The sequence below is a fragment of the Sitophilus oryzae genome, unplaced genomic scaffold (genome assembly GCF_002938485.1).
Source record: "Sitophilus oryzae breed Bouriz unplaced genomic scaffold, Soryzae_2.0 scaffold_1576_pilon_pilon, whole genome shotgun sequence".
Lineage (NCBI taxonomy): Eukaryota > Metazoa > Arthropoda > Insecta > Coleoptera > Curculionidae > Sitophilus > Sitophilus oryzae.
Genome location: NW_022146254.1, coordinates 13,925,095 through 13,945,775, shown reverse-complemented (window position 1 = coordinate 13,945,775; position 20,681 = coordinate 13,925,095). Strand labels below are relative to the sequence as shown.

Genomic DNA, 20,681 nt, shown 5'->3' with positions numbered 1-20,681 from the left:
TAACTGGTAATTTCGTTCTGCGCATGACTGTTATGTCACATAGGCGGGTAATTTCCGGAGATCTTTCTTGGAAAATCTACTTGCGTTCATACAAGTTTGTACGCGTCTATTTTATCAAAATGCAATCGAAGTAGTGAAAACGTTTTCTAGTCAAAATTAAATATGTCCACTACGGTAGAGAGATCTTCAGGTATGTTACTTCTAGGTTTTAATAGTGTTTTTCTTCTATAAAGTGTTCTATTAAACGTACCAAATATTTGTAAACAAATTTTACATACTTCACCATATGACCCCCATGCATGCCCATTTTATATTTTTCAAGATATCAAATGTTTCTTTTATTTCATCCACGAATATGTTTTACTCGGTACTAATCTATTACCAACGACTCTTTTACAAACTTATTATTGATGAACCTTAAAAATATTTCTATTATTTATATTTACATAACCTATTTTTTAAATGTTTAAAGGTCCTTGTAATTTAAATTAATTTACCTATTATCATTAAATATATAGGCTTTTATTTGTACGTAAAAGTAGGTATAAATTGCACGAGACTTGTATTTTATTATATTTTATAAGAAACGTGGTTTCTATGTAAATTAGACATTTTTTTCCATATTGAAAAACAATCTTGAAATTTAATCAGAGTATTTATAGCAGAATTGCACTGTATTAAACACAATTGATACAGTAATGTTGAAAGCTATTATTGTTTTAATCTCAACTGATAATAAAGTATAAATAACTAGATTAAACTGTAATTTCAGCATATTTACAAGCATTAAAAGTAATGTCTGTTGGATATATCATAATAAATACATTTTTTTAATAAACCAATATATTTTTTCTTAAACAGACTCTCCCTGGAGAAAGAGACCAAGAGATGACGACTTGGAATTGGACATAAAAGAGCTAAAACGGCCGAGAAGTTACTATTTTCGGCTGGCTAGCGAAAGCTCGAAGGCATCCGAAGATGACACGGAGAGCATTTATAGTCTACAGGACAAGGAAACTGGTAGGATTTGCCTGGACTTACTTGTGCGGGAGGGCACATTTAAGGCATTTTCTAATAAACAATTTTAGATGTGGTGAGGGATACCTCGGATACGGAAACGCAGGACGACTCGGACTTGGACAAGTACGAACTGGAGTTTGAGTACGAAGTGGCGAGTTTGTCGGACGATGCCGAAACTTATCATTTTTCTTCTAGCGATCCAGAGGTAAGTTTTTATAATACTATTATTTTTTTATTGTAGAAGTTTTAAATCTTATTGAAATAGGAAGGTACATTTTCGGAGAAATAAGTTAGCATAGAGGATTTTAAGATATTTGTTAGTACAACCTGGGGGCTGAAAGCTTGTAAATAAACAACACATTTGTTTATTTACAGGGTGAGGCTTTGAAGATTTTGCTTTTTATAAGTTTTAAATCTTATTGAAATAGAAATGTACATTTTCAAAGAAATAAACGAGCATAGAGGAGTTTTAAGAAATTTGATGGTACAACCTGGAGACTGAAAGCTTGTAAATAAACAACACGTTTGTTTATTTACAGGGTGAGGCTTTGAAGGTTTTGCTTTTTGTAAGTTTTAAATCTTATTGAAATAGAAAGGTACATTTTCAAAGAAATAAGCGAGCATAGAGGAGTTTTAAGAAATTTGATGGTACAACCTGGAGGCTGAAAGCTTGTAAATAAACAACACGTTTGTTTATTTACAGGGTGAGGCTTTGAAGGTTTTGCTTTTTATAAGTTTTAAATCTTATTGAAATTCAAAGGTACATTTTCAAAGAAATAAGCGAGCATAGAGGAGTTTTAAGAAATTTGATGATACAACCTGGAGGCTGGAAGCTTGTAAATAAACAACCCATTTGTTTATTTACAGGGTGAGGCTTTGAAGGTTTTGCTTTTTTATAAGTTACATCTCACCTGTTTTTTGAAGTGAAATTTCTTTACGCGCGCTGGGATTAAAAATTCAAGGTCGTGACACACGAGTCAGCGAGACGGCCGTGACTCAGAAGCTAGTGGTAAGGATAGCCTACAGCTTTGAATTGCATAGTGACGCGACGTGTATTTGCGAGCAGTCCACGTGTTTATAGAAAATATTGATATTTTAATACAAATTTTGTGTAAGTGAATCAAATTATTTATTAATTTTTTATTTTACGCGTATAGGACTATTTGTTACACATAAAAAACTATTTTTACGCGTAATAAACTATTTTTTACGCATAAAAATCTGTTTGTTACACGTAAAAAACTATTTTTTAATTTATTACTTTTTCAACATTTCAAACTACACTAGTTCAAACATGTCCTTCAAATCCTTCAAAAATATGACGTTAATAAAAATTAATGATAACCATCTATCAGAGATTGGAATCTAAATTGTATTACCACAAAAAGGCAAAAAAGCTTTTGCTTTTTAGGACTTTGAAAAAATCAACTAGGTATATTTTCATGTTTTTTTTTTAATTTTCTCTAAAACGGTATGGAAATTTAGAAAGTATAAACGGGATTAACCATTTTAGAACAAGGAAAATGTTTTATGAATAATTGTTTTTTCTCAAAATGTCAATAATAAAGTTTTTCTTCCTCTAAAGGCAATCTGGGGACATACTGTATATTAAAAAATTAGTCATTTTTTGAAAGATTAACTAAATAATAATAAATTAAAAAAAATAGGGCACATCCCAATAAACTATGTATAAACAATGCTGATCGAAAATTATAAAATCAAAAAAATTCCATTTTTCAATTTTTTTACCATTTTTTTTAAATTTTCTCTAAAACGCCGTAGAAATTTGGAACAATATAAACTGGATTAACCATTTTAGAAGAAGTAATTTTTTTTATGAAGAATGTATATTAAAATGTCAATAATAAAAAAGTTTTTTTTTTCCTCTTGTAAAGACAATTCGGGAACATACTATAGGATACATATTACAATAAAAATGTCATACAAAATACACGTTATTGATATATTCACTTCAAATATAAAAGTATAAACCAAAGCGTCTTGTAATTAGCTGGAATTACGTACAACAATATCAAATTAGCACATTGAGAAGCGTGTTCTACCCTGTTAAAACTTGTCGGAAAGTTTTATGACTTAATAGCCCTAAAAAGCCCTATGTTCCCTTCTTTCTCTGAGGGTACCTTTTTTAATTTAATACACCCCAAATTCGAGCTATAGAAAAATCAATAAAAGTTGAATTTGGTCTCTCGAAACTATTACCAAATTAAATTTTTTATAAATAAAACTTCGTTTTCAAAGTCTCGGGATCGCGATGTATGTTTATCCTCTAAATCTCTGGATCCCGAAAATGTCGAAAAATATAGTTTATACGTCTATCAAAGATTATATTTTATTTGTACGAAGCAGAATGTCAATATTTAAAAGTTACATTTCCGTGTTTGCTATATTTTATTTTTTTTGCAACAGGAATTGTATTTTTTACTTATTAAATATGAATGTTAACTTTGTTTTGCCTATTTTAATAAAGATCTTTCTCATTTTCTTTTTGATATATATGCAGCTGCGTTGTTATTAAGCATTTCTTTAGATTAAATGTCTCATTCTGATAATCTCAATCATCAATCCCGGTATTATAGCTATCCCGAAAATTGGAAACCTTAACTCTGAGTAGAATCTTACAAAAAGTGAAGACTAATGTTAAACAATTACCTAGAACTTTACATTTTTCAGTTTTTATTCAGGAAACTTATAATAACTTCATTTACATAGTATAAATCTAATAAATATAAAATTTAAAAAAAAATATTTGTTTGTATTTAATTACCAGAATTATTTAATACTTTACTATCAGAATATAAACGAAAAAAAGATAAAAAAGTCTTTGACCTGACCCGGATTCGAACTCTGAATCACCGGTTCGTGGTGGGAAACTCTACGCACTGCGCTATGGAGACATGTTCGATGTATATTCAATACTAGAATTTATAGGACCAAATTAATAAAAAATATAGGATCTGGGCCGCATGCTGTTCCAGAGAGCATAGTAAAAGATAATATATCAAAGAGCCAGACGTTTTAAAATACTTTCTCGAAAACGTTGCTAGCTCTTGAGAGGATAAAATATAATTTGCAATATTAATGGTATACTTTTTTTAATTGATTAGTTATTAAATGTTTTATGAACGTCTTCTAAAATTATAATTATGTACCTTTAAAAAATTTCGTTATAGCCGAAATAGCCCCAATTATGATTCCACAAGCAAAACCGGTGATTAAAACTATGCTCGCTACCGTAGTTGAACTCTTCTAAAAAGGTTTTTAGCTGGAATTAGAAATTATAATACAAGTTGGATATTCTGAAGATACCAAAATATTTACTTTTTTATTTTATTTTTAGAATTTTCACAGATTACGTATACTCGTTATTTAAATCCGTCTATTTGGATATACTATTTGTTTACGATATTCTCTGATGCACCAAGCCTATACATCTAAAATTGAAGTGGACAATCGGTGACAAAATTTTTTTTACGAATTTATTTGACACTCTGGCAACATGGCGAGGTACATTCGTCAAATATTATGATACGTGCACCCCACGCCAACTTTTATTGATTCGCCTAAAAGTTCCAGTTTTTTTCAATGGGTAAAACGTATTATCTGTTTTCATATTTACAAATGTCATTTTCATAGGACATGGTATTAGCGGCAGCCGTATCAGTGATCTGCGACAGCGACCTGGAGGTCTGGGTGACCGACGTGGAGGACTCTGACAGCTCGTCGGACGAAACGTCTTTGGGTAGGACAGATTTTACGAGTTGTGTGCAGTGCAGAGGTGAAAACGACAACCCTCTTTTCAGATATTGTGAAAAATGCTTTCAGGTAGATATTCAGAACAATGGGGCTTTGAGGGTAGATCAGATGGGTGATTTTTGGAAACTGTTGTTAAATGTTTTATGCACTTTCTTGCATAAAAAAACTTCCTATAGCTGAATTGATTGTCTCTTCTTTCATTTAAATCAACCAGCTTGCTAAGAAAACCGATTTTTTCAAGATTGTCAGACATTTCCCTAATTTTCTGCATAATCTTTTTCTTTTTATTTGACTCACTGATAGAAATATTGACCATTTGTTTGCAAACTTTTTAATTCACTCTGTATATTAATATTTCCAATAAAAATACTAATCAATTTTCCTATTCATCTACAAAATCCTTAGAAACCGAAAGCAAGAAATGTTTATTAAATTTCTGCTACTTATTTTCATCTAAAACCAAATATTTACCAATGATTATGAACTGGATAATTTAGCAACTTTTGTCAAAAATTGATAAAATTATCTCCTATTACAGTTCTGTTAAAGTTGCACTAAATCTTACAAAGTTGCACCAAATTTCATATTGATATCCTTGACCCAAACTTTCCAGCTATGTCATTTAGCATGACAGCTCTTCTGTCAAACATATCTCGAGTGATTTTTTCACTGCGCATAGACAGTTTCCAGCGCCATCTATCTGCTGTCAAACGCTCGTCGTAGTGGTAAAACTATGATTCGACATTTAGAGTAGTAAGCAGTGTTGTGTGGTACGCGATTTTTGCTGTTCAAAAATAAATGTAGGGACATACAGTGTGTTTGATTTTTGCTGGGAAATATGGCTGCTCATGAAGCCATTATTTTCCCTCTTAGTAAGGACTATAATAACGTGTATAAATAAAGTTGGGACTCTTTAAATATTAAAAAGAACTTCATTGCGTTCCTTCTGATATGGTAGTTGCTGCGGTCAGGTAAATAACACCATTTTTATTAGCATTTTTTTTAAATCAAGCCAGCTTTGAATGTCGACATTTAAAGGGTTCTACGAATTCTTTGTTTGTTATTGTTCAGAGCTAGTTTGATCGTATAACTTTTTTTATTTTAATATTTTTTTTATAAAGAAAGAGTAAGTACTTTCTTTTTTTACTTTTATTAATTTTCTGTAGTTTATATATTTTATTTACCTTTTGGTCGGTGTTACAATAAAAAATATTAAGGTATAGTTAGAGTATGTCCACAAAAAAATACACATTGCTTTTCTTAAATATTTTTAGATTTTTTTAATTTATTAATTTAAATAGGTTTTATATTATACAATGTCTCTAAATCTAAATCATATCAGAATTTTTTAAATTAATAGATTTATAACAGAATGTATATTTATTTTCTTACAAGACATACTGTGCTAAAATATTTTAAAATTATAGTCCTAAATAGTATTTTTAATAATTGGTATACAGATGCGTTTCAATTGTTGCTAATGTTATAGACTCATAAATCAGGTAAAAAACAGCAACTAATTTGAAAAGCATTCTTAAATTTCTTTGAACACTGGGTATATTGTGTTAAAATATTTTATATTATAGGCATAAGTATTTCTTTCTTTATTAGTGTTTAGATCTGTTTTATTTTTTGCTAATATTAAGGCGAAAATTGACTCGAACTGAGCGCTGTAATGTAACGCTTGTTCGCTGCTCGCGACAAGCGTTTCAAGTTCCAGTTGAAACGTGAAATCGCGTTTCAAATACTCGAATCGATGCGCTCCAGTATTTTTTCAGCCTTTAGAAAATGTCGGAACTAAAAATTGGGAGTGCTGACTAGCTATCTGTTATATTTATTATAGTACAATTCTTTTAAAAGTTCCTCAATATGGCCGACCTAGTTACGAAAATTGGTAATTTTTTTAATGAAAAATAAGTTGGCGTTAGCGAATTCAGAAATTGATTTAGTCTTTGGTTAACAATAACATTTTTCAGGATTGTCAAATGTATGTAAAATGTTATAGTAAATGTCAATAATTATAATTTCCAAGCCAATTGAACGACTTTTTTCGATCATACGAAATACTCAGTACGTATGAAGGAAGTTTTATTTTTGTTGTTTATTTTATGTTTGACACGAATACATTTTCAATACATAAACGCGGATTTTTTATTTAAAGATATTTTCGACAAACTTATTATAGATATTACACATTTTAATATGGCAACACTGATGCTTTCAGTTCGACCCCGTCTTCGATATGCCTTCGCTAGCCGAATTAGAGAAAATGTGTCTTTTATGCGTTGGCCGCAGAACGATAAGAGGCTCCACCGTACAGCACATGAGACTTAAGATGAAATAAAATCAGCCTTGTCACGAATTTGCTCATTAGTTGCGTATCTTCCCAATTCTTTCAATCAACGCAACGTTGTTGTTCGCGAACCACTCGGTTCACCGAATATTTCACGGCGTTGACTGGCAAAGTGTTACATTACAATGCTCGGCCCAGGTCACTCTCCGCCTTTATAGGCTCAGGTAAAATGGCGGCATTCTATTTGTATAGGTAAAGCTGTATAAGTAAGATTTAGGTATAGGTATAGCATTTAGATACCATAGGAGTCCAGCGATGAGCAGTATTTTAATTTGATTTTGAATGATTAACAGAGCTGCCGGCTGTGCAAGATGCATAAGACGTACAAATGTTTCCCCTTGTGCCAAGCGTGTTATCAGGTGCGTTTAAAAGAGAAAATCGGGTTTGTCGTGGTGTCTTAATTTGTGTTTGGTTTTTAGTTTGAGTAATGAATTCCAGCATTAAATACAGTTTCCTTCAAGCCACCTCTACACATAACGCTTAACTATCAGTTTCATTTTGATAAAATCGCCGGTAAAACTTCCAGTAATATGTACCCTAGTTTTTATCTTACCTGACTGGTAAAATATATTATGTGTAGATGGGGTTTAGATGGACGACTGTCTTGAGAACTGCCTTCAGTTTTTCTAGATGGTCTTCCGTTTTACCTGACACTCAAAACTGCTATTGAATAAAGATATAGTCTGTCCAACGAACGAGGGAAGATTTTGACAGACGACATAATTTAAAAAAGTACAGAAAATTCTATTTCCCTTTGAATTTAAATGACAGGCAACCGCTGTCACTGTCGAGGACCCTCTCTTTGGACAGACTATAAGCTTGAATGAAGTTTTATTTTAAAAGATAAAAATGTACGGAAATATCTCGAGTTATTTATTTTTATGTACATTTTTATCTTTCGGTACTAATGACTGGAATTTTATTCTATTGCACAATCGTTTCATTATCTAACATTGTAAATAATTTTAAATTTCAGTGTGCGTTTTTTTGTTTTGCAATTTACAGTAAAAAAGAAAAAGTTACTGTTCTTTTTTAAACATTAGATCAGAAATTTAGATAATATGGATATTTTTTATGTTTTCTTATATTTTTGGGATAATAAAAAAGAACGGTAACTTTTTTATGCACAGTATATTTTTTAATGATCTAAATCACAACAAAGTACATTTTGAGCTGCTTTCTCTTCAATTCTTCAGATATTCTGAACTTATGCCTACTAAATATGTTTAAAGGAAATGTCTATACCTCTGTGGTGGGTTCATTTCTTGAAAAGACTTCTGGGTTTTTCGCCACTAGAAAAAATCTAGAAAATAAAAAAAAATTGTAACACCATTGGGTTGATCCAACGGAAACCAATTTGGTAGTGGTAATTTACTAATATACAACAAATTTGCCTAAAGATTCCTTTTCGGTCAGCACATGCCTTGGTTAATTTTTAAGAGCGAAATGAACTTGCCAACAACAATTTGCAATTTTTTTAACTATCATTACTTTATGATGTTATTTTTTAATATGACGATGTGGCTTTGGTGACCATTGTCGTAATATTATAATATATCGATGCTGATTAGAACTCTATATTAAAAAACGTTAAAAAGCAACGCAGCCGCTGCAGGCATGATTTTAATGAATATTAGTAATATTAACAGAACTAAAGATATTTAAAAATAATAACTGTAATAACTAAGTGTACAAACAAACAAAAAACTTGTAAAAATACTCTTAATACTTTTAATTATTTCCTCCAGCTCTTATAACTGTCTGTAAACGTCGCACAGTGCTTCGAACATATGGCTCTAGAGGATAAAAATGCAAAACTTCTCTTTTATTGTAGGCAATTTATTCAAACTAGGTTTATTTGACACAAATGATGAGTACTCTCATTGTACTAAATGATGATGTTCTTAGTCCCACGTTTATGAAAAAAAAATCTTATAAATAATAAAAATGTTGGAGCTCTGTTCCATCTAAGGAAATAATAATTTATATTATGAAAACGGTGTAAGTATTAAATAAATCCCTGTGTTAAAAAAGAATTGCAATAACATTAAAACATGATTCCTACAATATAAGCTTAATATAAGATACATTTTTTTTCTTTAATGAAAAAGAAACATTATTGTTATATTTAATTAAAAAAAAACTTAAGATACTATAAATTTACTTTAGGACAACAAAATGCATAGATCGTAACTACTCTGATTCAGAAGAATCACTGCTGACAGAATCTTCCAAATTTATAGTATCACAGGTAGATGAAGTATCCTCACATATAAGATATTTCTGTACATCATTTTCTAATTATGTTACTTTTTCGCGTTGTTACTGTTCTTTTTGTTGGTATGAGGGGTTCGGATGTTAATAGTTACCTCTTTAATAGATCATATCCATATATTATTTTTCCTTTTCTTGGGTATGAGATTTTATAATAAATTGAAAGATGGAAACTTTTTTTATGCGACGTTTTGCTCCAACATAGTGGGCTTTTTCAGGCACAAGTGGTGTCTCATTTGACTGGAAGGTTCATCAATATCTAATAAAGAACACATTTTTTGAAATACAAATAATTTTGAGTTCTTGTACTTATGATCAAGCCAAGTATTAACCAGATCGGCATTGCTTATCAATTTTACTCCATCTGAAAAGTATTATAAAATAAAGTTCGTCGCAAGCAGACGCAGGTGAACTATACAAAAATTAAGTGTATGAATATGACAACAAAAATATTCAATAAATACGATATGTTTTGATATGTTTTTTTTAAATGCCTTTTTGAAGTTTGAAAACGTAAAATTTTTATACCCATTTTAGAATCATCTTAAAAAATAAATAAAAACTAAACAATCACGAACTTCTTTAGAAATAAATTTAAAGTACATAATATCTTGTTTAACAATATCCATAGTGGCTTTCAATTAAGTACGTACCGTTTAACTCCATAATATACAGAACTACTATGAATGTATATTCTTTTCACAGATAAGATAATGATCGCAAAATTTATTTTTAGTGAAAATATTTGCTAACAAAAAACGCTGTTTATGAAAAATAATATACAGGATGGTTGAATATTGCTATAAGTATAAAATTACATATTCAGATATTAGTAAATTTTAACTTTTTTGTCGATTTTTGTCCATGGGACGAAGCACTGTGCTTGTGCACCGTGTGAAGCGCTGTGCACTGTGTGAAGATATTGTGTAATGTTTTCCATTCTTCTTCAAGGACCAAGCGAATAATCATAATTTCGGCCATCTTCAACAAGATCGGTGACTTTTGCACATTCTACGACACTACGAACCATATTCAATCGTACACAACAGTAATCACCAAAGCCACCTCATTATGAAGAATAACGATAATTAAAGACATTGTTTCAAGTTCATTTTGCTCTTAAAAATTAAGCAAGGCATATGTTAACATGAGTCAAAACATAAAATATTCAGGAGACATGGTTCTGACCGAAAAATAATGTTTTAGTAACATTTGCTCACGAAATTATTGCGCAGGGTGTTTTAAAGATAGGGTAAAAAACAATTCTTCGATTAACCTGTATAACATTTTAAACTTGACCAAAAATTTTTCCGTTGCGTTTTTTTGCATCTGAGTGTATTTAGAGATCTGGTTAAACTTCAATTATTCAGTTTATCCAATCGCTCACCCGAATAGAAAGCAGCAAAAAATCGAAAGAACCACCAATCCGCACCTTCAGCTCTCATCCAGTCGCCACCCTTACCCGAGTGTGTCTGTGTTACGAGGTCAACCCTTTTATACTTTTTGCCCGACCCCGCTCACCTTTTTCTGGTATTTTGTCGTCAGGACCGTAAGAAATTTTTCCCGCCGCGGCCGAAGCGCACCCGCAGGAGGAAAGCCAACGCCAAAACGTCGCTGGGAACGACGACGCGGGATTCCCAGGAAGCCATCAAGCTGTCGACGTTACAGAACTGTCTGAGCGGACTGTCGCAGGACTCGGGAGTGGGATCGAGCCAGGAGTGCCCGCCGCTGAACTTCGATAGGATCTGCGTGCCGGAGGACGTGAGGAGTAGTAAAGGTAAGGGGATGGATAATGTGGTTTAAATAATGTTTAAACTTTGGTCGAATAATGTAAATAAACAAAGCTGATTGTAAAACGAAGGTACCCAAGATATACAAACCAGATGTAAACAGAAAAATGCCAGTTATCAATTAAAAATGTTTAGTAACGAAGATTTTTTAGTAACGTATTTGATTATTATACAGAGTTATTCACCACATACGACACGGGGTATTCTAGCTAAACGATAAGCTTTTTACAAAAAAGTTATGGGTTCGTTGAAGGACAAATAAACAATATAGTTGTATTTTTTTTTTAAATGGAATACCCTGTATATTATTTTATTTTTAGATTCTACGATTGAAATAAAGGTAAATTTGATTTCCTTTTTGAAATATATTTATTTAATTTTGTGAAATTGCAATGAAAATTTTAAAGCTTCATTTCTCCAAGGGAATGAAAGTTTTTAATGCTAAATATTTACAGAAGTTTATTTATTGATCAAATATTGTGTTGCAATAATAAAATAATACTGCCTTATACAGAGTGTCTAAAAATTCATATTAAACTAGCGTGTACCCGCGACTTCGTTCGCGTCGAATTAATCATTTCTAATGGTGATGATAAAGCAAAGCAAGAATTTCCATTAACATACAAACTGGATAAAATTTTCTCCAATTTATGTCAGCAAGAGAAAAAACAATATGGCGATATTATTATATATCATGTCGTTAGAATTTGATTTTAGAAAAATCCGTTTGCCAAAAATAAGCTTTTTACGTCAAGCAGTTTAAGCAGAATCGTGGTTAATCAATTACCCAACTTTTTGGAACACCCTGTATGATTTTTTAAAAAATTTTAAAATATATAAAAAAACAAAATAAATTATGCATGTCCAACGCGTTTTCCCGAAAGACTAACCGTTTTTTAAATAACAAATATTCTAATATTTGAGGGGCGTTTTCTCCCTCTTGGAATTTGAGATTCGAGAAACCTCTCCTTATCGAACCTCTACACCCCACAGTCAGTCCGTTTGCCAAAAATCAGCTTTAAACGTCAAGCAGTTTAAGCAGAATCGTGATTACTCAGTGGTCATATTTTATGAAACACCCTGTATAAATTTTTAAAAAATCTTAAAATATGTAAAAAAACAAAATAAAATATACCTGCTTAAGCATTTTTTCGGAAACTTGGCCGTTTTTTAAATAAAAAATATTGTAATAGTTGAGGGGTGGTTTCACCCCCTTGGAACTGGAATTTCGAAAAATGCCTTCCTATCGAACCTCTACACCCTAGAATCAACCTCTATGCCAAAATTGAGCTTCTTACGTTGAGTGGTTTGAGCAGGATCGTGATTAATCAGTGAGTCAGTCACTTAAGGATTTTATATATTAGTATAGATAATTACTAGCTTTAGACGGCAATAACGTTTAATTTAAATGGAACACCCTGAATATTTTACGAGAATCAGATGCACAATATAATTGTCTATCAAATTGTATTATACCATTTTTTACCTATCCTTTCAAGTTTTCGCAAAATCTATTTTCTTATAATTTAGACCTAAGGTATTACTTTTTACCACACTATACATATACAAAATTCATTTTTTTTAGTATTTGGATCAATTATTATTAATCAACGCAAACAGTCAATTAATGTAGTTTGAATACTGGGATCGTATTTATTGGTCCTCTTTAACAAATATTTAAATAGGTTTTTTTAATAAAACTAGCGAACTATATCGATAATATTAGTATCTATACTTGAAAATTTGTTATATCTTTAAAAATAATCTAAAATGTCAATATTCCATGGGTATATTGATAAATGAGGTCTAAATTATAAGAAAATGCATTTTCTACGAAAACTTGAAGAGATAGTTAAAAAATGGTATAGTACAATTTGATAGACAATTAAATTGTGCATCCGATTCTCGTAAAATATACAGGGTGTTCCATTTAAATTAAATAAGTTATTGCCGTTTAAAGCTAGTAATTATTTGAAATAAATTTTTAGACACTCTGTATAAGGTAGTATAATTTTTATTATTGCAACACAAAATTTAGTAAGTAGAAGAACTTCAGTACAATATTAGTTTTAAAAACTATTTGGACAAAAACGTAAAAATTTCAAAAACTGTAAGATTAAAATGCGGTAAACCTTAATTAAATTTACCTTTATTTTGATCATAGAAACTAAAAAACGTAATAATATACAGGGCGTTAAAAACTATATAAAAAAATAAAACTTTGATATTTCTTATTTATTTGGAACACTCTGTATCTTGTAAAAATATTTTTAAATTGTAGCTCTACTAGTCCTTCATCGAATCCAAAACTTACAATTTGTAAAAATCTAATCGTTTAGCTACAATACTCCGTGGTGTATATGGTGAATAATCCTGTATAATTTAAGTCTGTTCATGAGTATTAGATTAAATTCTTCGAGGTGGCTATCGGCCTGATCCACTGCGACCTTTTCAGATCTAGCGTGGTCCTCTTCTGATCCTTAAGTTACATTCTCCATTTCTGTCATTTTCAAAAAGTCTAGCAAGTTGGAAACTGAACCCTCCATGTACCTCTCTGTCAATGGCCTATCATTGTCTATTACACAGGATCGCACATTTTCCGGGCTGTCACATCGACATAAAATATGTTTTGTCGTTTCTTTTTCAGATTGAGAGAACCTGCACATGGCTTCGTCTGTCAATCACGTTAGCAATGCCTATTCAGCTTACAATGCCTTGATAGTAGACCCACTACAGCTTTGATTGTTTTTCTTTGTTTGCTTTTGAGGTCTGCCGTGAATTTTGGAGAATGTTCTATGAACTTTTGCATCTGTCTCTGCCCTGGTGAATTTCTCCATCATTCTGGAGATTTGTTGGCCACCCATCGTTGTGTGGCCATCCTCGTGACTGCTTTTGCAACGCAGCAGAAGTGTCCTGGGTCTCTGAATGGCGTTGATGGACCTTGTTTAGACATTTGATCTGTCCGTGAGGATACATACAATGACCGTTTGGTAGTGAAATGGTTAAGGGAGCTATCTGATATTTTTAGCAAACACAGATAGGTCCCTTTGCCATTTCACTACCAGTTATCGTCTGTCGTTAGAATGTGATGTCGTTAGAATGAGACACAACTGTTACTGTCAGGTATTTTCTGGTTGGCCGGACTATACATGACAATTGTCGGTCATTTTAATTCACAGATATGTCAGGTAAATTAAATTTTCTGTCGTTGTGAATTCTGAATGTATAAAGTACATGATTTGTGCAGTTTACTATAAAAATTAAAAGGACCTTTCACAAGTTAGTATTTTGGCCAGTAGCGCGCCATTTTATTTTGTCTGGATCATGTAGATAATATAAGATCTAAGAAATACATTTGATATTATATACTGCTCTATTTATGTTTTTGTTTTAAATGGGATCGTGTCATTTGCTTCGATTTATGCAATTCTTTAATGCTTTTGATGAAAATAAAAATATTAAACTGTAAATAAACAAAGGGTTTGTTTACATTTTGCTAGTATATACTGGGTAAAAATAAATCAATGTATATGGTTAGTCTAACTTTTAGACATGTTTATTTTTTATAATACAATTAATTATAATTAATTTAATTATAATACAATTAATTAATTCATTAATTAATTGATGAGTATTTTGTCAATGAAACCGAAAATTTAAAATAAAAATATGTATTTTTTCCAAAATAACACTAGTTTAACTCAACAGACGAAAATATGTATTATTTTCTTACAAATAATACATATTTTTATTTTTTAGTTTCCTAGTTTATTGATGAGATACCCAGCTGTTTTTTTAACTATATGAACTATTTTCACGTTTTAGACTTTGTTAATATTTAATTAGACAGCTTTATTTAGCACAAAATATCATCATATATAAAATACCATCAGTATCAGCACATTTTTGGAAAATGTAGATTTTTTTTCTGTTTTTCAGAATTAATATTGATATCCTTTACAAATGTACTAGAGTGAACTACTTTAGTAAGTTTTTGTTAGCAATTTTAAACAAATCTGTTCAGTTTTTTGAAGAGCCTGTAGAATGACAAATTAATTTCTTGACAAACGGACAGGGTGTATACCGGGTGCGTCTCAAAAGTGGCTCACCCCTATAACTTTTTATTTTTTCAGATAAAACGAGATTTGGTATGTTAGTATATGACATAAATCTGGATTGATTGACATATTTAATTGTTTTCGGTCGCTTCTGGTTTCACCGGAAATGACTACAACTTTTGATTTTTAAATTGCACCCTCGGTATCAGTAAATAGTGGGACAACGTAAAATGAAAGCACTGTACAGGGTGTTCCATTTTAGTTGAAATCATAAGGTATCTCCGTTACCAGTGAAGATAGAAAGGTGCGGTATGCACAAACCTGTCCTGTTTTTGTCAAACGGAAGATGCTGTAAACAAAACTTTCATAGCCCTCTTCGTTTCTTAGCTGCAGGGTCTTATTGAAAATTTTGCAATTTGGTACCCCCCCGTATCTCGGTTATTTTGAACCATATATATATGATTTATAAATATACAGGGAGTTGATTTACATTCGAAAAAACATAACTTAAGTTCATATTTTCAAAAATATTTTTTTCGTAGAAAAACAGATTGCGCCATTGTATTCTACGTAAAAAGTTCTACAAGATTTAGTTTTCAACTTCTCGATACCTTTCTCAAATAATGGAGATACGGGGGCTGTCTCAAATTACAAAATTTTCGAAAAGATACTTTAGCTCACAAACGAAGAGGGCTATGAAAGTTTTGTTTACAGCATCTTCCGTTTGGCAAAAAAGTGGGACAGGTTTGTGCAAACCGCATCTTGTTATATTTTCTAATAACGGAGATACCGTATGATTTCAACCAAAATGACTAAACGCCCTGTACACTAGTGCAGAAAGTTCTATATTAAAGAATGATCTTAGAATGTTGTTTATTATTCCTAACAAGGCTAACTTAAAGCTCACTCAACGTGTACTTTGTAAAAACTTCCGTAAACTAGATTTTCAATGTTTTCCTAGGTAATTCGAAAAACGAAGACATATCCCCTTCCACCTCTCAGTCTTTAACGGAACTCGAACAGTACGAATCCGATACATCTAAAGATCCGAAGCCATCTAGCGGTAAGGAAACAAGCTCCAACTTTGGCCGTAAACGCCTTAGGTCCGAGAGTACTAGCGACGATTCGGGGACCGAATCATCGAAAAAACCGAAAACCGCTCGCGATTTAGGCTATACGTCGAGCTCGACGCCGTCTATCGGCGAGAAGTCGAGCCTGTCGGCCTTTCCCGTCGACAAGTCGAGCTTCTCGTCGGAATCGAGCGGTTTTAGTTCGGGCGCGTCGCAAGAGAGGGCGTCCGGTTCGGAATTCGACCGGTCGGAGGCGGAGCTGTGCATGTTCTGCAACAGCGCGCCCAAAGACAGCATCTTCTTGCACACGAACATCGCCCACAGGTGTTGCTGTTACGATTGCGCGAAGAAAACGATGAAATCTATTAAACGGTGCCCGATCTGTAACAGGTCGGTCAACAAGGTCGTCAAAATATTCACTTCTTAGGATGATATAATAATATACTGATAATAGGTTTGTTCCAACATAGTAGAGAATCGTTCTTGGTACGGTTACGCTTATGCGTTCCAACAACGAGAGAATCGTTTAATGAACGATAACTTTAAAAATCGTTTGTGAAGCGTATTCGGAACGGTCATTTCAATGCCAGCCTAAAAGCAAGAATCAGAAGAATTGACCTGCGTATTAAGACTGTGTGTCAACTGATTATTGTTTTTCTTTTATTTCTTTAGCTATTTGCTGATTCCTTAAGTTTTATTTGGTATGTATTTTATCGTTTTTAAACATATAAAGATTTTTATATTTTTGTACTAAATATGAGTGACGTAACAACAGGACAGTGATATACCACTAAAGATGATTTAAAATTTTAGTAAATAAAGCAAAGCTAATTTCATAATTAAATATTATATTTAATGTTATAACCTGTTATAACCAACATTTAATTTTGGTATAGTAACAGAACTGTCTCAGTCGACACATGCGCACAAATTTGATGTCAAAGGTCCCAATTATCGTTCTAGAACGGTAAAAATTTCTGTGTTGGAACAAACCTAATGTTTAACTTGGTTCGAGTGCTACAATTTTTGAGTTTTCTAATTTTCTAAAACAAAAATTTTTAATAATATGACTCCTGTTCTGCATACATTTTCTCATTATTGCAACGTTATAATTTTTTTGTATCTTCCCCTCATATTTTTTTATGAAATGCCGCTTTTAACAACAAAAATCTCGTTATAAAGTAGACGCAAAACAAATTCCGACCAAATTTTGAGGTTACATGAAGACAATGGCTGTGTTCTTATTAGTCTCTGTTAATAATTTCTAAACAGAAAAACAAGTAATGTACTTTGGAAACTATTTAGATGTTTTTACAACTCGTAAGGATTGGATGATATCAAGTTAATCAAAATGATCAGGTAGATTATCTAGTTAAGTTTTTCTATTGGTGCAAACTACACAGTGGGTATGTATTCGTCAGATGGGCTAGACAAGCTTGACAGTCGCATAAACACACCGTCTCGTCTATAACCAGTATAGTCCAAGTATAATTTTTTAACCTATGATTGTAATATTTGGTATTAGAACAACTTATTTTGAAACATTTTTTTGAATGACAACTTGATTTGTAGAAACATTTACAGTACTTGACTTATATTAAGCTTATTTAATTAAATGAATGAAGCTAAACCATTTTAAGTAAAAAAAAAAGTATATTACTGATATAATAACAAAACATTTAACAGAAAATTATAAAACATGTATGTATATTGCAATCTGGAACCAATTTACTATGTGTAGTAAGTTTAAATTGAATACCCTATAAGAGCAAAACGGTCAAAATCAATTTTGGTCACTGTGGACAACCTGTAGACATAACATACTATACTAACTAAACAGTGTTGCCAGAAATTTCGAATTCCTTCAATACAGAGCCTTAAAAAACCTTCATATTCCTTCAACTTCACCAAAAATTCCAGATCTTGTGAAAAATCACCAAATTTCGTGTATTTTACCTATTTTCTAATCAGGAGAAAATTTTTAAAAACTTATTTCTGGTAATTTTTGGATAGCGATGTATTTAGGTACATAAACTTTTTATTAAAAAAAAATAACACGATCAAATATGCCGTGATAGATACTCGACAGCAGTATTATAAAGTATGTTTCAAAAAATTCATTGCTTATAATGCCTGAACCCATTGCTTATAAATATGACTGCCTGAACAGAGAATAATTATTAATCATACAAGACTCCATTTTCCATTTACATATTTATTTCTTTTCAATATCAATAACTTTGGTTTACCTATGATATGTGTGTAATAAGATGTGTTGAAAGATAAAAACGTATCTTAATTTTGGATAAAAATCCTTCATCCCTTCATTCGACGAAAGTTGACTGTAAAATCCTTCATATTGAAGGAAATCATTCAATTCTGGCAACACTGTAACCAAAGATGCTTGAGCCAAACTCGGCTGTCTTAAGGAGAAACACAGTATATGTATTTTTTTCTAAATATAATTTTTAACATATCGTCAAAATTTAGATTTACAGCAAAATAACGAAGATACAGACTAAAAAAACAGTATCTTCAATGTGATCGAGATAACAAAGCAACTTTTACTCTTAATTTCTCACAAAAACATTTTTATCATATAGTGTGTTTTTCCTTATTACATATATTATCTCAAATATGCCAATTTTGGACTTAATAATTTGTTTCTAGGGTACAGATATGTATTTTCATGAAATTCGTAGGGAAGTGTCAGGAAATAATGGAAAAAGTGACAACGTCAAACCAATGGCAGCAGAACCGTTAAATATAAACGCCTATTAAAATTGAAAAAGTGTTAATTAATGTTTGACAATAACATAGAATTAAATAGGCGTAACGTAAGTCATCTATTGACTGTGTTCATCGGAAATTGTTTTGCGTTTACTTTATGTTTTTTAACAATTTGTTAATTATGTTTATCAACGTTATTTTTTCATAATAACTTGTACTAATAGCGTCGGTTTGTGTATTTTTCGAAGGTATTACGGGCTAAAACGAGACAAATTTGTTAATTTTGATATATTTTTGAACCTAGTTCAATCAAACCAACCAAATTATATTATAAATCCAAATTTCCTTTTTTAGAATAATTGTATATTTTTTCCTTGTATTTGCACTATGATCGTTTCTTTAATTAAGAAAATTTGATATATTGAAAAAAAAATAATAGGTGTACAGAAGAAATTAATAATTTATTTAATGAATATAGATATTTAAAAAGACTCTACAAAAATTTAAGAGTCTAAGACTGAAGCGTTTTTTTTTCTTGTTTGTTTTTATTGTAAATAAAATATTTAATATCATTTTAAAAATCGATAAAGTAATATATTATTCTAATTTTCAGTTAATAAAAGCTCTTAAATTTTTGAAGAGGTTATTATTGTTATTTTTAATAATTACGTGTGTGGCTTAAGGCTATTTAGAACGCTTGTTTTTTGAAATCCCTTAAAAAAACAAGTTGTATGACTTTTTGCCTTTAGATTCTCCCCTTTTTGATTATAATTTTTCAATTAGATTTGTTTTGAATTGATTTTTATGCTTTAGTTTCATAAAAATACTAATTCGATCTTTTGTAAAAAAATTTTAGGCCGGTTTTTATTTTAAAAAAAATCAAAAAAGAAAATGTGAATTTGAAATTACTTTTTCTAATTTTTCCCAATCATGAAATGATTTGTGCAATTTCGATTATTAGAAACAATAAAAATTTCCTTTTCAAACTTCAAACATACTCTTTTATTTCACCACATTTTCCAGAGTGATAGGCGAGTTTTAGAAAATTATTTTTGTGGTGGAAGTTCGTTCGTAAGTAAAAAATGGTATATCCTGGCGCATTCGTCAAAATTTTAAGAAAAAAACATTTTTTTGTCAAAGAAAATATCAAGAATTATTTGAAAAGATAGCAGCTATTTCAAGAACAGTAGGTCCATGATTCGTGTGTGGTGTAAATAGAGATTTTATTTGATATTTTGTGAAGTTAAAATTTAAAAGGTTAGTATAGGCAACCCTAAATACGCGTTCGGGAGACGGGAATTAACTGGTTGCCTAGTGTTGTATGTACAAAGACGTACTTAAATAATAATTTGTGACTGTGATATTGTTATTTTATTTAATAAGAGTTTATTTTTATAGTATATAATAAATTATAATATGTTTTAAATTTTTTATTATTTCATACTCCTAAAAAGTACTACCGGATAATGGTGCAAAAAAAAACGGCGTCAAAGACGGCTGGGAAATGACAATGGATGCTAATTTTGGCGAGGTTAATCTCTAGACATCATTTACTAAAAATTGACATAAATCTTATCAAGAATTAGAGTAATATAAAGTAAATTATTTTAGT

At 31.1% G+C, this 20,681-nt stretch overlaps 1 protein-coding gene across 2 annotated transcripts; it reads left to right on the top strand.

Annotated features, from left to right (window-relative positions):
* The first annotated feature begins 43 nt into the window (after window positions 1-43).
* LOC115879140 (E3 ubiquitin-protein ligase Mdm2-like) lies at window positions 44-20,057 on the top strand. Of its 2 annotated transcripts, XM_030895806.1 has the most exons (7): window positions 44-190; window positions 862-1,020; window positions 1,089-1,225; window positions 4,675-4,863; window positions 7,441-7,506; window positions 10,967-11,198; window positions 16,231-20,057. In XM_030895806.1, the coding sequence occupies exons 1-7, from the start codon at window positions 163-165 to the stop codon at window positions 16,764-16,766; spliced, it is 1,347 nt and encodes a 448-aa protein (XP_030751666.1). In that variant the 5' UTR covers window positions 44-162; the 3' UTR covers window positions 16,767-20,057. The 2 variants fall into 2 exon arrangements, with proteins under 2 accessions (XP_030751666.1, XP_030751667.1); XM_030895807.1 differs by lacking the exon at window positions 7,441-7,506.
* Window positions 20,058-20,681: the final 624 nt, after the last annotated feature.